The following is a 14436-nucleotide window of genomic DNA, read 5'->3' as shown; positions in this document are numbered from 1 at the left end:
CCCTCACTCACACCTCACTCCCCCAGTTGTTCTTCCAGCATTCAGCCCTAGACCCTCCCCAAACTCATGCCACCTCCCTAACCTCAACTCCCTCATACTCCCACTGCAACCTCCATGCCCCACCCCCATCCCCCATCTTTGATTTAGCAGTTAATATCACTAACAAAACAAAACAAAAAATCCTTTTTGCTGAAAAGTCCTTTTTGAAAAGTGGAAACAGGCAAAATATTTTAGCAGAATCTCAGTCCCAAGGTTCATGGACAGGGCGTACAGCGTCCTGAATTAAGTCTGCTCAACGAGGATGAGCTTTCAAAACTGTGCCCACTTCAGTACCCACCTCAGCCCCTTCCGTCACCTACCTGCTTCTGTTGCCTCTGGAGTGGCTGAATGCCGCTCAGCTCCCACCTCGGTTGGAAGACGAGATCCTGAGCAACTACGAGGTTCGCCGGCAGGTGCGCACCAGCTTTTATAGAGTCCAGGCTCAGCAGAAAGTAAGCCCTGAAGTGTTCCCGCCCTCTCTGTACTCACCTATCACAGCCCTCCGTGTGTCCACCTATCACAGCTTGGTTGTGAGGCAGATATAAACTTCGCGGGTATGAACTGAAATTTAGCGCCCGGCCGTAGTGCTTCTAGTCAAATCACTTCCACGGGGTATTACTTATCTGTCCTGAAAGCACCATTTCCTGCGGAGTTCATAGTTTAGCAATCCCTAAATTAACTTTTTGGGTGACCGGAAAAAAACTGAGCTGAATCCTCCCAAAGTTCCATCCTTGTGAGGACTTAGATAAGCGAGCTCTGTTCCCTGTTCGTTCCTTACTTTAACTGCCCAAACCTCTAAGGCTATTTGCCTGCCCTCCAAAGTACTCCGAGCTGGGGGGAGGGCACCTAGGCCCCTAGATAAGAGCAAAGCAGCAACCCGACAGTGCTTGGCAACACTGACGTTTGCTTCCAAAACCCTTCGAACCAGGGAGATAAAAAGGGGTTGGTTACTTGAAGCTTTTTGGCACTCACTCCAAACACACGGAGAAAAACGGGGCGAAACATATGCTTTCTAGATTGTGCCCATTTCTCTATACATATCATAATTTAACCAATTGGCAAACAAATACAAATAACACGTCCCTGCATGTAAATATATTAACACTAAGTTTATTTCATGCGAGGCACTGTTCCAATTGTTTCATGTAAATCTAATCCTTACAACACTTTAAAAAGTAGGCAATGCTGGCACTCACTTAACAGCGGTCACATACATGGCTAGAAAGTGGCAGAGCTGGGATTAAGCTCCAGAAGCACTAATTCCAAAACCTAAACTCTTAAGCATCAAACTGTCTACATACAAGGATGGGCAAAAGTAGGTTTACAGTTGTTCATATGAAAATACAATAATTAATAAATAATACAATAAACTATTTTGAGTACTCACAACTGCAAACCTACTTTTGCTCATCTCTGTCTATAAAGGTACTTTGAGTCGATAGGGAATTGGATAAAAGACATTTATCATTATAGTTTTATCTCTATAACAAACTTGTAAGTTTACCGCTTTACAAGCCTCTGCTTTTAAAATGGGGGTGGGGTTATGGAACTGTGTGCGCCTCAGAGGTTTGGGCGAAGAACCTGAATGTTAGCTGTAGTTGAATGTTAGCTGTAGTTAATATTAAGAGCCATATGCTTCAAGTTGACAACTGGGTTAGAATTGGAATCAAGTGTTAAGTTGCACAAGTTTATTCAAGGTGCACAAGCACTTCCTTTAATAACTGATGCACATTTCTAAGAAATAGAAAAGGGTGGGAATGAGAACTTTTATGAGTAGGCTTCTTCCCTCACTATCTTTTAGGAAACAAACTAATCCACATTAGGGCTTTGAGGATCACAACCCACAGAAGTTATGAGGTAAATTACCTGAAATTTTATTGAAAAAGATTCTCATTTATATTTCTGAGAAAGCAGGCAGCTAAGCATCGTGTTCTGGTCCCTAATGCATTGCTATTTGTTTTGGTCCCTCCCTCGTACCACCCTTCAGAGCAGGAAGGAATAGTCCACATAAAGAATGAGACCACAAGTGTAGCGAAGCCACAGCAGTCCTAAGCAAAACAGGAACAAACATGAATGGGTGTGCTGGGAGATTCGGGCTTTGTCATCTTAAAGGATCATATGCCAACCCCACGCCTCCATCACACTTGGCTAGAAAACAAAATAATCCTTAATATCATAGCTGCCCTAGGGAGATCTGGTCTTTTGTTTGGAGCTGTTCAAATGTAGGTTTCATCATTGGATGACCAAATTATTCTGTCCAACACTCAATCTAACAGAACACAAACTACATCAGCCATATTAAGGACAAATCATTCATTTATTAATTATTTTAAAGATCACAAGACAACATCTGATTTCTGTAGCACAATTTAAATGTTTTACTTTTTTGATAAAGCAGAGCATAATAGAAAAAAACAATTTGTTTCCAGTGATCTCTATATCTCTATTCATAATTAAGTCTTCCATAGACATATTACCTGGAAACCAAAGCCTGTTACAATAAGCAAAGCTTTAACCAGAGCGGCTACTTTCGTGCCAGGAAAAAGTTCATCCCTATAGGAGAAATGATGTGCTATGTAAAATGACTGTAAGGTCACAACCTTGAGGGCACTAGAAGTCTATCATCTTATTCCACATTAAGTAGTTTGGTGAATTTCAAACATCAGTTTATCTGCAACCATGCTGGCAACCTTTAATATTTCAGTCATGTAAAAAATAAATTAAGACATCCCTAAACTGATGTTCCTTGATTTACATTGTTAAAAGATACACAGTTCATTCACATGTAATTCTGACTAAAAATTATATTTGAGACTCCTGCTCAGATTTTGGTTAACAGACTTTCAGAAATTCAAGTTCTTATTAATCAATAATTTGTCAGCTAGGATACATTCAGGCATCAGCTGCAACTACAGAATAGGTACACTGCCTTAGTGCTGTGAAAAGACACTATAATCTAGAACACTACTAGCAGACAAAAAATTATCTGTTACTGTTACTGAATAGCATAAGTGCAGTATAGCAAGACAAAACATATATTCATATGTTGGTTTGTTTAAGCCTCAAGTCCTCAATCATTTGTTGAAATTCAATAATTTTATTCCTATGGTTTTTAATACCAAGAACTCAAGCTCCAGGTGGCCTAAAGTCTAATTTGTAACTCCAAACCAAATAGCAGTACAGTTTGCTACTATGGCTGAATCCACAGAGACTTCAAGACCAAGTCCAGAAGACAGTTATTATATAATACCCTAGAAGATTTGAAAAATAATTATTCACATACATAGCTGGTCCTTCAGAGCTTTTCACCCATAACATGTTTTTGATGAAATTTATTTAATATATTCGCAATAACTTTAACTTAGTGATCAAATATTTGAATACTTATACTTACCTGGGATTTCATTTCTGCTGACAGAAATAGGAAGAACAGGACTCACTTAAAAAAAAAGCAAACCTTAGAAAAGGAAGGTAAAAATCTTATCACACACTATTACTTCGGGAAGCAGCATAGAGGGGCAGTCAAAGGTAAAACACTGATGAAATAGATGAAAACTAGGCCAAAAATCAATATTATCATCAATGATAGTATCACAACTGTGCCCTTCATAATTAATAATCATTCCTAAGAAGTTTAATTTGGCACTAGATGATGTGTTTTAGAGAAACACTCTGGGATGCTTTGAAACAGACTTGGTTTTGTTAGTTGATTTACAGGAGCAATTTTAAAGTAGGGGCAGGGGAAGGAAATGGACCAGAAAAAAAAATTCTGAATCATCATCTAAATCAAAAAAGCACTGATAGCTCCATTCATTAGGTCAGACACTCAAACGACTGATATAGGCTTAAGTGGTTTATAAAACCTATAAAAAGACTACACCAGCAAAGTTCCCATTAATCTGTAGAGTTCAGAAACTAAAACAAGGAGCAACATTTTAGTTTAAAACCTTATCTCAAGAGAATCATATACACTTCACATGAATAAAATCACCTGAAACCAAACATTTTTAAAAGCTCCAATACCCAAAATATAAAGAAAAAATTAATTCAGAAGACTCAATCAAGCAATGGAATCACAAAACGGCTGGACAATCTAGATCTCTCCTCTACTAACCATCCCATGGAAGACCAAGGGAGAGCAGACCTTCCATCCAGATCTATGCACCACCTGATTGCTGCAAAATTCTATGGAGATTCCTTGTAGAACAGCAGTTTCCCATCTCTTGTGTCTCTTCCTATCATGCACAAAGCAACCTTGGCTGTGCTATTCTATTATCATTATTTGTCACCCATCTGTAATGACACTATACAGATAAGTAAAAAGTACATTATCTAGTTCCCTTTCCCCTGAAGGTTGAGGCTCAGGTAGAGGGGTATTCCTCCTGTGGAGAGTCTTTATTTAGGCTGACTCAGTGACTTCGACAGGCTTAATCATGTGATCAGGTTTGTTGCCAGCTGCATAATGCTCCCACATCTGTAGATAGAGCCGCTCTAGTTCCATTGTGTATTGTTTGGTGTTGAACAGAGGGCTAGATATTCTCTGCTTCCAGACTTTGCCACGAATTTTCTTCAGGCTAATTTAAAAAAAGAGAGAGAAAGGGAGCCAAGTTTACAAACAGAGCAGGAACTTAGAACTAGCCTCCCCCTAAATACCTAGTCACCTTTGATAAAACACAGGATGAAACTTCCCTCAATGCTAAAAAAGGGAAAGTGTTAACATAATGCTAACACTTATAATCAAATTCACATCCTCTAAAAAAAAATTAGTTCTTAAACAAGTATATCCAAGATACCATGCTTTCTCCATTCTATCTCATTTTCACCTTTAAAATGACCCATGTCTATTCCTACATACCACTGGTTAGTAATGTATACATTAAGAACTTTAAATGTTCATTAGCCTCTGGCAATCAGAAACACTTTAAAATCTATTCAAAAGAAATTAATCAGAGATGCAGGCACACCTGGTCATGCAAAGATGTTCACTGAAGCACCATTTACAATAGCTAAGGCACATACATAATACTAAATATAAACCATAATTGAAAAAACCAACAGGCCCAGCTGGCTTGACTCAGTGGTTGAGTGTCAACCTAGGAACCAGGAGGTCTCAGTTCGATTCCCAGTCAGGGTGCATGCCCGGGTTGCAGGCTCAATTTCCAGTGTGGGGTGTGCAGGAGGCAGCCAATCAATGATTCTCTATCATTGATGTTTCTCTCTATATATATCCCTCTCCCTTCCTCTCTAAAATAAATACAAATATTTAAGAAAAAGAAAAAATAAGAAAGAAACATTGAACTCTAATTAATGATGTCCACATCTAAAGTATTTAGGGAGAAGAGTACTGATATCTGGCAATTTACTTCAAAATGTATCAAATAAGATGGATTGCTAGATGCTAGAGAAATAAACAGATGGACAGACAGCAAGCATAATAAATTTAGTGGTGGAATCTAGATGGCAGGTATATAAGTATTCATTATAAAATTAATAGTTTTCATTACAAAACATTGTATGAAATCAACTAAGTTCCAAAGAGTTAAAAAAAAAAAGACACTACATTATTTGCTGTAGTTATCTCTGGGATGATGGACATGAATATTAATTTTTTTTAATGCCAGGGCTAAAATTTTTCACTCATTTTCCTTAGATGTACATGATATTCAATGGAGAAAATTATGAAAATACTTAATCTCTGTTGAATGCTTACTATATACCAAGAACTGTTGTGTTTTACACAGAACACCTTTTTAAAAATATATTTATTGATTTCAGAGAAGGGAAAGGGAGAGAGATAAAAACATCAATGATGAGAGAGAATCATTGATCAGCTGCCTCCTGCACGCCCTACAGTGGGGATCGAACTTGAAACCCAGGCATGTGCCCCAACCAGGAATCAAACCATGACCTCCTGGTTCATAGGTTGTCGCTCAACCACTGAGCCATGCTGGCCGGGCCAGAACACATTTTTTTAATTGTCACAACATCTCTTCAAAGTAAGTACTATCAGTCATCCCTGTTTTACAGATGGAAAAATCAAGGCACATAGAAACTAATTTGCCTAAAGTCACAAGCTTGTAAAGTGGGAGAGCCTGGATTCAAATCCAGGCAATCTGACTCAAAGAGGTTGCTTCCTTAAACTTCCATATAATGCTACTTCTTTGAAAAATACAAAGAAAAAAAAATATCCCATAATGCACAAAGAAAAAGCATAGTTAACAGATAAACACTTTTTCTTGTATGGATAAAGAATCATTTAAGCATCACTTCTCTAATTCCCACCTATTTGGGGCATTTAAGTTATGGTTTTTGTTTTTTTCTTATGCTGTAGTGAAGATGTGGCATTATTAGGGTCAAAGCTCTGTGTGTGTGTTTTTTTTTAAGGATCTTATAATTTTGAGGAAGGGTTATACCAATTTACTCACCAATGTATGAAAAGGCCAGCACCTCAATACTCCCTCATCTTGGGTATCATATAAAAAATCTTTTGTTTTGCCCCACCAGTATGACTCAGTGGTTGAGCATCGACCTATGAACCAGGCCGTGGTTCAATTCCTGGTCAGGGCACATGCCCAGCTTGCCGGATTGATCCCCAGTGTGGGGTATGCAGGAGGCAGCTGATCAATGATTCTCCTCATCATTGATGTTTCTCTCTCTCTCTTCCTCACCCTTCCTCTCTGAAATCAGTAAAAATGTTTTAAAAATCTTTTGTTTTAGCCCTAGCCAGTTTGCCTCAGTGGATAGAGTGTCGGCCTGTAGACTGTAGGGTCCCAGGTTCCATTCTGTTCAAGGGCACATCCCTGGGTTACAGGCACAATCCCCAGTAAGCGGCATATGCAGGAGGCAGCCAATCAATGATCCTCTCTCATCATTGATGTTTCTCTCTCTCTCTCCCTCTCCCTTCCTCTCCAAAATCAATAAAAATATATGTTTTAAAAAAAGAAAGTAGAGTAAGGTTTTAAAAAAAGGTCTCTTGTTTTACAGGCAAATAATGGTTATGCCTCAATGTTATTTTAATTTATATTTCTACTATGGAAGTTGAAACTTTGTCTTATTGACCATTTTATTTCTACTTCAGTGAGTTGTCTGGTCAGTTCCTTGTTTATGTTCTTATTAAGGGACTTAAAATGTAAACGTGCTTCAGTCTTTATATAGCCAGACTATTAATATTTGACATAAAAAACAAAGATTTTTCCTCTTATTTGTCTTTTAATTTTTTTTTACTTACTTTCATTCAGCCATTTACTCTTTGCATAGTAAAACCTATCGACCACTTCATTTATGAAAGTTTAGAAAGTTCTCCCATCCAGAGATAATACAACTAATACACCTATTTTATATTACCCTTATTTTATTATTTCATTTTATAGCACCTATATTCTCTCTAAACTTTCCTGATTCCCTTCACTTTATCATGATTTATTCATGGAAAAGTTTACTTACTATTCTAGATCAGTTCCCAGTTTCACAGCTATGTCTTCATATTCCTGTCTATTTTTAGCAATAAGCTCAAGACAACCTAAACAAGTGAGCTGGGAAGCCGCAACTCGAGAAGCAAGAGTCTCTCCTGTAATAAGAAAGATGACAATTACTCACAAGAATGCAACTAGCATGTGGTTATTAATGTTATTTATGTTAAGTACCCACACTACACAGATGAGAATAGAGATAAGTGCTCAGAACAAATCTTGGTTTTTTTTATCATCCTCCCCTAAATGTTGCTTCAACTATATATAATTTCACCTGGAATTATCTTCCATAAAAGGGATTCTAAAAAGAACAAGATTCCAATGATTTATCAGTAGTTTACCTGGCATAGTCACCATCGGTGTCCCAGCCCACAGGACATCCATTCCTGTGGTGTGCCCATTACAGAGTGGAGTGTCCAGGCAGACATCAGCCAGCTGGCCTCTCCTGACATGTTCTTCTTTAGGAGCAACAGGTGAAAAAATTATACGGTTCTGGGGAAGACCCATGTTTTGTGCATACTGTTGAATATTAGGTTCTCCTACTGCTGGAAAACGCAACAGCCACAGCACACTATTGGGAACACGCTTCAGAATCTAAAATAGGGAAAATGGTAATTATTAATAGCAGCTCTGCCCTTCTCCAGAAAGGTTCCTATAGAGTTCTAATAATTTAACCACATTCTACCCTTTTCACCCAGATAGCAGCCTACTGTGAACTTATAAGTCTTTCCTTCACATAGATAAGTTAGATCAACTGAACTGTAGGTTCCTATTCTGCTAAACTGTCCCCAAAGAGAGTTAAAAGAAACAAACTGATGTAAGAAGATACAAAACAAGATACTAACTGGCAAAATCTTAGGCAGTGATTTTGTAGAGGAGATAGCAATTTTCCACATCAAATTTTAAATCTCCCACCATGACACAACAGTTAGTTCACACTTGCCTAACTTTATTTACCTAATCTAGATCAGATGTCAGCAGACTTTTTGTAAAGGTCCAGAGAGCAAATATTTTGGACTTTGCAACCACATAGACTCTGTCCTAACTTTAGGCTCAGTTCTCCTTTGTCACTGGAAGGCAGCCACAGACAATATGTAAACAAGTAGATATGGCTGTGTGTCAATAAAATTTTATTTACAAAAGCAGGCAGTGGGCTGAATTTGACCCACAGGCCAATTTGCCAATGCCCGATTTAAATCTACATCTACTCAATGTACCTTACTAGTTCACCATCCCCTCTCTGAAAGCCATAGGAAGAGATGAGTTTCAGAATTCCGAGTATTTCAATTTTTTTTTAATATATTTTATTGATTTTTTTACAGAGAGGAAGGGAGAGGGAGAGGGATAGCGAGTTAGAAACATCGATGAGAGAGAAACATCGATTCAGCTGCCTCTTGCACGCCCCCTACTGGGGATGTGCCCTTGACCGGAATCGAACCTGGGACCCTTGAGTCCGCAGGCCGACGCTCTATCTGCTGAGCCAAACCAGCTAGGGCATATTTCAAATTTTTAAAAAGTGTACATGCATGTATATTACATTAGAGTCTCAGCAGCAACTTCCTGTAAATAAACACATTAGCATCTGTGCATCGAGATGTCAGAATATTCACAGAATATTCCAGGGGTCCTCAAACTGCAGCCCGCCAAAAACATTTATCCGGCCCGCCGGGTGTTTTTGCCGCTGCTGTGTGCATAGGAATTTGTTCATAGTTTTTTTTTAAACTATAGTCCGGCCCTCCAACGGTCTGAGGGACAGTGAACTGGCCCCCTGTTTAAAAAGTTTGAGGACCCCTGGAATAAGAGACCATAAATAGTTCAGGTAAATGTGCAGCCAAATAAATTTACCACAAACATGACAACACTTATCAGTTATCAGATTTTTTTCAATATTGGGAAGTAAAGATTAAGGAATAGTAAACCTGTACTCATCTGCTTCCTCTTCTCCTCCACCCTCCCCTCTCCAAAGGGGGGAAAAAAACAGATATTAATCAGAAAAGAAAGCAACCAAGAATCATCTCCATTTTAGCTCCATGGAATAAGAACAAATTATGGAAGGCCCTGGTCGAGTAGCTCAGGTGGTTAGAACGTTGTCCAATGTGCCAAGGTTGTGGGCTCCATCCCCAGTTAGAGCACATATAAGAATCAACTAATGAATGCATAAATAAGCAGAACAACAAATCAGTATCTCTATCTCTCTCTCCTCTCTCTCCCTGTCCCCCTCTCTCCCTCTATCATTAATTTATTTAAAAAAATAAAATAAAATGCCCTAGCTGGTTTGACTCAGTGGATAAAACATCAACTGCAGACTGAAGGGTCCTGGGTTCGATTCCGGTCAAGGGCACATAACTTGCTTGCAGGCTTGACCCTCAGCCCTGGTCGGGGAGCATGCAGGAGGCAACCAACCAATGTGTCTCTCTCACATCAATATTTCTCTCTGTCTCTCCCTCTCCCTTATAATATCCTTGGATGAGAATCAACAAAAAAATGGAAAAAAAACAAAAACAAATATGGATACCAAAGGTTGGAACCTTCAGAGATCCTCCTTATGCAAACTGGTCTTATGAGCTGACTAAAAGTTAATGGCATAAACTAAATCCTTCCTGTTATATCTCTACAATATTGCAAGAATGTTAAACATGGGTGAATAAGCATGATGTTTGCTATTCATTTAGACCAGGGGTGGGGGACTTGTTTTCTGCCAAAGGCCATTTGGATATTTATAACATCATTTGCGGGCCATACAAAATTATCAACTTAAAATTAGCTTGCTATATTTCATGAAACATTTAATTAACTCACCCCCTAATGCCTTGGCAGGGCCAGACCAAATGACTGTGCAAAAGCCTTATAGGGCCTGCACGTTCCCCACCCCTAGTTTAGACCATGGGCTGACAAACTAACTAGTCTGTAAGCCAAATCTTGCATGTTGCCTATTTTTTGTCAATCAAATTTTATTGGAACACACCTATGTTCATCCATTTATATAACCATTTATGGTGTTTTCCTGATCCAACGGCAAAGATGAACAGAGGTGACAGAGAGTATGGACTGCAAAACTAAAAATTTTAACCAAACAGCATAAATTGTAACTTCTGCCAAGCAGCCTGAAACCCTGCACGACGGCAGCCATCCTTGGCCTGAACCAGAGCCCCTCCCAAGAGTCTCCAGTAACCAACATGCCCAGTGTCCTGCTTCAGAGTGCCATCAAATTCCCACCCAACCAACTCCAGAACCAAAACACCCAAAGGGCAGACTCAGCTAGAATAAGACTCCTGCAAAAGTGACTCCCACTCTCAAGGGTCAGTCCCCACACAACAGCTCAACCACAGTAGGCACGACTAGCCCTCACAGTCAGCCAGCCTGAGTGAGGGTCAATTCCACCTACTGATATGCCAGCACCAATTGAAGCATAACTACAACAAGAGGGAACACACAACCCACACAGGGGATACCCCTGGAGGACCAAGCTCAGGTGATTAGAGAGACTGTGCAACTGAGCCCTACAAGACACTTTCTATATAAGGCCACTCTGTCAATATCAGGAGACAGAACAGATTAACCTCATACATAGAAACAAACACGGGGAAGGGGCCAAAATGAGTGTTAAAGATAAAGAGAGAACCTTAAAAGTAGCAAGAGAAAATCAGTTAATAACCTACAAGAGAGCTCCCATAAGACTTTCAACTGATTTTTCCACAGAAACTTTGCAGGCCAGAAGACACTGGCACAAAATATTCAAAGTGATGAAAAGAGAATGATCCAAGATGTAAGTGGATGTTACACTAACCACCTCCCAGAACCAAACTGGAATTACAAATAAAATATAAAACAATCAACCTGAATAACCAACTGGAGACTAGCTGAACCTTATAACCAAGGATTTACAGAAGAAGAAGTCACAGTGAGACTGGTAGGAAGGGCAGAGACACGAAAAGGGTTGGCCCTGCTTCCACAGGCAGCAGCTGAGATTCAGGTGGATATTTCAGCTGCAAAGGTTCCCCCCCTGCAGAGATGGGTTCTCTGGGAATATATCCGAAGAGACCCAAAACACTATTGCAAAAGAATATATGCAGCTCTACGTTCACTGCAGCATTATTTACAATAGCCAAGATTTGGAAGCAGCCTACGTGTCCATCAGTAGATGAGTGGCTAAAAAAGCTGTGGTACATTTACACAATGAAATACTACTCAGGCATAAAAAAGGAAGGAAATCTTACCTTTCATAACAGCATGGATGGACCTAGAGAGTATTATGTAAGTGAAATAAGCCAATCAAAGAGAGACAAATACCATATGATTTTACTTATATGTGGAATCTAATGAACAAAATAAACTAACAAACAAAATAGAAACAGACTCATAATTACAGAGAATAGATTGACAGCTGTCAGAGGGGAAGGGGATTGGGAAGATGGGTGAAATTAGGTGAAGGAATTAAGCAAACATCAGTATGGTGATTACCAGAGGGAAAGAGGGGTGGGGGAATGTAGAAGAGAGTAAAGGGGGATTAAATGATGATGGAAGGAGACTTGACTTTGGGTGGTGAACACATAACACAACATACAGATGATTATAGAACTGTACACTTGAAACCTATATAATTTCATTAACCAATGTCACCCCAGTATATTCAATAAATTTTTTAAAAAAAGAAAAAGTAAAATACATCACAAGAACTAAAAAAATAAATAAAGGACCTACAACCAAGTCTATTCTACCCAGCAAGGCTATAATTTAGAATTGAAGGAGAGAGAAAACAGTTTCCCTACAAGAAAAAGCTAAAGGAGTTCATCACCACTAAACGAGTATTATAAAAAAAAGTTAGACTTCAAGTAGAAAATAAGAGATCAAATATAAATAAGAAAATATAGAAAAGAAAAAAATCTTACTGAAAAAGGCAAACGCTTAGTAAAAGCAATGCATTAACCAAGTTAGTACCAAGGTTAAAAGACAAAAGAAGAAAGATCACGTGTAATTACAACAAATTAAGATACACATAAACACACACATACAAAAAAAAGTAAAAAAAAAAAATGACCAAAGCATAAAAAGTGGAAGAGGTAAGTAAAAATTGCAGTGAATTTACAATGTGTTGGAAATTAAATTACCCAACCATCAACTTAAAATAGACTGCTATAAGCACAGCTTGCTATATATCAAGCACATGGTAACCACAAACCAAAAATCTCTAAGATAAAAAAAAAATTAAGAGAAAGGAATCCAAACATAAACTATATAAAGTCATCAACATCGCCCTAGCCGATTTGGCTCAATGGATAGAGTGGATAGAGCGTCAGCCTGCAGACTGAAGGGTCTCAGGTTCAATTCTGGTCAAGGGAACATGCCCAGGTTGCGGACTCGATCTCCAGTAGGGGGTGTGCAGGAGGCAGCTGATCAATGATTCTCTCTCATCACTGACGTTTCTATCTCTCTCCCTCTCCCTTCCTCTCTGAAATCAATAAAAATATTAAAATAATAATAATAATAAAGTCAACATCAAAGAGAGCAGGAGAATAAAGAACAGAGAAGAATTACAAAAACAATATACCATTTGCAACAGCATCGATGGACCTAGAGCATATTATACTAAGTGAAATAAGTCTGTCAAAGAAAGACAAATACCATATAATTTCACTTATATGTGGAATCTAAAGAACAAAAGAACAGACCTAGATGCAGAGAACAGAGGGGACTGGGTGGAAAAAGGTGAAGGGATTAAGAAGTACAAATTGGTAGTTGAATAGTCACTCACAAAGATGTAAATTACAGCATAGGGAATACAGTCAATAATATTGCAATAATTGCCCTAGCCGGTTTAGCTCAGTAGATAGAGCATCAGCCTGTGGATTGAAAGATCCTGGGTTCGATTCCAGTCAAGGGCACACGCCTGGGTTGCGGGTTCGATCCCCAGTGGGGGCCGTGCGGGAGGCAGCCAATCAATGATTCTCTCTCATCATTGATGTTTCTATCTCACTCTCACTCTCCATTCCTCTCTGAAATAAATAAAATATATTTTTTAAAAATTGCAATAATTATGTATGATCACTCTGTAAAAGTACATGATTGTTTAACATAATATTGAAATGTAAACTGCAACTCAAAAATGAAGACAATAAAATGACAACTACTATATACTTGCCAATAATTACTTTATATGTAAATAGATAAATGATCCAATCAAAAGACATAGGGTGGCTGAGTAAAAAAACAAGACCTGTATATATGCTCCCCAAAAGAGACCCACATTTCAGATTGAAAGACACACAGATTAAAAATAAAGAGATGGCCCTGGCCGGTGTGGCTCAGCTGGTTGGGCATCATCCTGTGCAACAAAAGGTTGCTGATTCAATTCCCAGGGAGGGCACATGCCCAGGTTGCAGGCTCAATCCCCAGTACAGAGTGTGCAGGAGGCAACCAATCAATGTCTCACTCTCATATCAATGTCTCTCTCTCTCCCACCCCCCTCCCTCCCTTCTTCCCTCTCCCTTCCTCTCTCTCTGTAAAAACCAATAAAAGCATGTCCTCAAGTGAGGAGTACTAAAAAAAAAGTGAAGGGATAGAAAAAATAATTCATGTAAATTGAAATGAAAAAAAAGCTGGGATAACAATACTTATAGCAGACAAAATAGACTTTAAAACAAGGAATGTAATAAATAAGACACAAAGAAAGGTGTTTCATAATGATAAACTGATCAACCCAACAACAGGACAGAACTCTCATAAACATCTGTGCACCCAATGTAGGAGGACCTAAATATATAAAGCAAACATTGATGGAAATAGAAAGATTGACAGTAATATGGCATTAGTAGGGGACTTTAACACATCAATGGATAAACCATGCGGACAGAAAATGACACATTAGACCAGATGAACATAACTGTTATTTTTAGGACATTTCACCCCAAAGCAATAGAATATACAGGGT

General features: G+C 38.7%; 2 protein-coding genes across 5 annotated transcripts in view; both read right to left on the bottom strand.

Annotated features, from left to right (window-relative positions):
• ACRC (acidic repeat containing) overlaps window positions 1–2326 on the bottom strand; it is a 34578-nt gene extending 32252 nt beyond the window's left edge. For all 3 annotated transcript variants that reach the window (XR_001364057.1, XM_014547683.1, XM_014547684.1), the window contains exon 1: window positions 1906–2326. Coding sequence is in view for 2 of the 3 variants with exons in the window: in XM_014547683.1 (XP_014403169.1) it covers window positions 1906–1933 (28 nt within the window). In the remaining variant the exon portion in view is untranslated. The remainder of the gene's footprint in view (window positions 1–1905) is intronic.
• A 67-nt stretch (window positions 2327–2393) lies between these two features.
• Window positions 2394–14436, bottom strand: part of OGT (O-linked N-acetylglucosamine (GlcNAc) transferase) — a 48613-nt gene continuing 36570 nt past the window's right edge. For both annotated transcript variants that reach the window (XM_005876204.2, XM_005876205.2), the window contains exons 20-22: window positions 7850–8102; window positions 7483–7606; window positions 2394–4613 (exon numbers count right to left, since the gene is read on the bottom strand). In XM_005876204.2, the coding sequence (XP_005876266.1) occupies window positions 4439–4613; window positions 7483–7606; window positions 7850–8102 (552 nt within the window). In that variant the 3' untranslated portion in view covers window positions 2394–4438. The remainder of the gene's footprint in view (window positions 4614–7482; window positions 7607–7849; window positions 8103–14436) is intronic.

The sequence above is a fragment of the Myotis brandtii genome, unplaced genomic scaffold (assembly GCF_000412655.1).
Source record: "Myotis brandtii unplaced genomic scaffold, ASM41265v1 scaffold481, whole genome shotgun sequence".
Classification (NCBI taxonomy): domain Eukaryota; kingdom Metazoa; phylum Chordata; class Mammalia; order Chiroptera; family Vespertilionidae; genus Myotis; species Myotis brandtii.
Note: the sequence above shows the minus strand (reverse complement) of the source record. Positions and strands in the feature narration are given on the sequence as shown.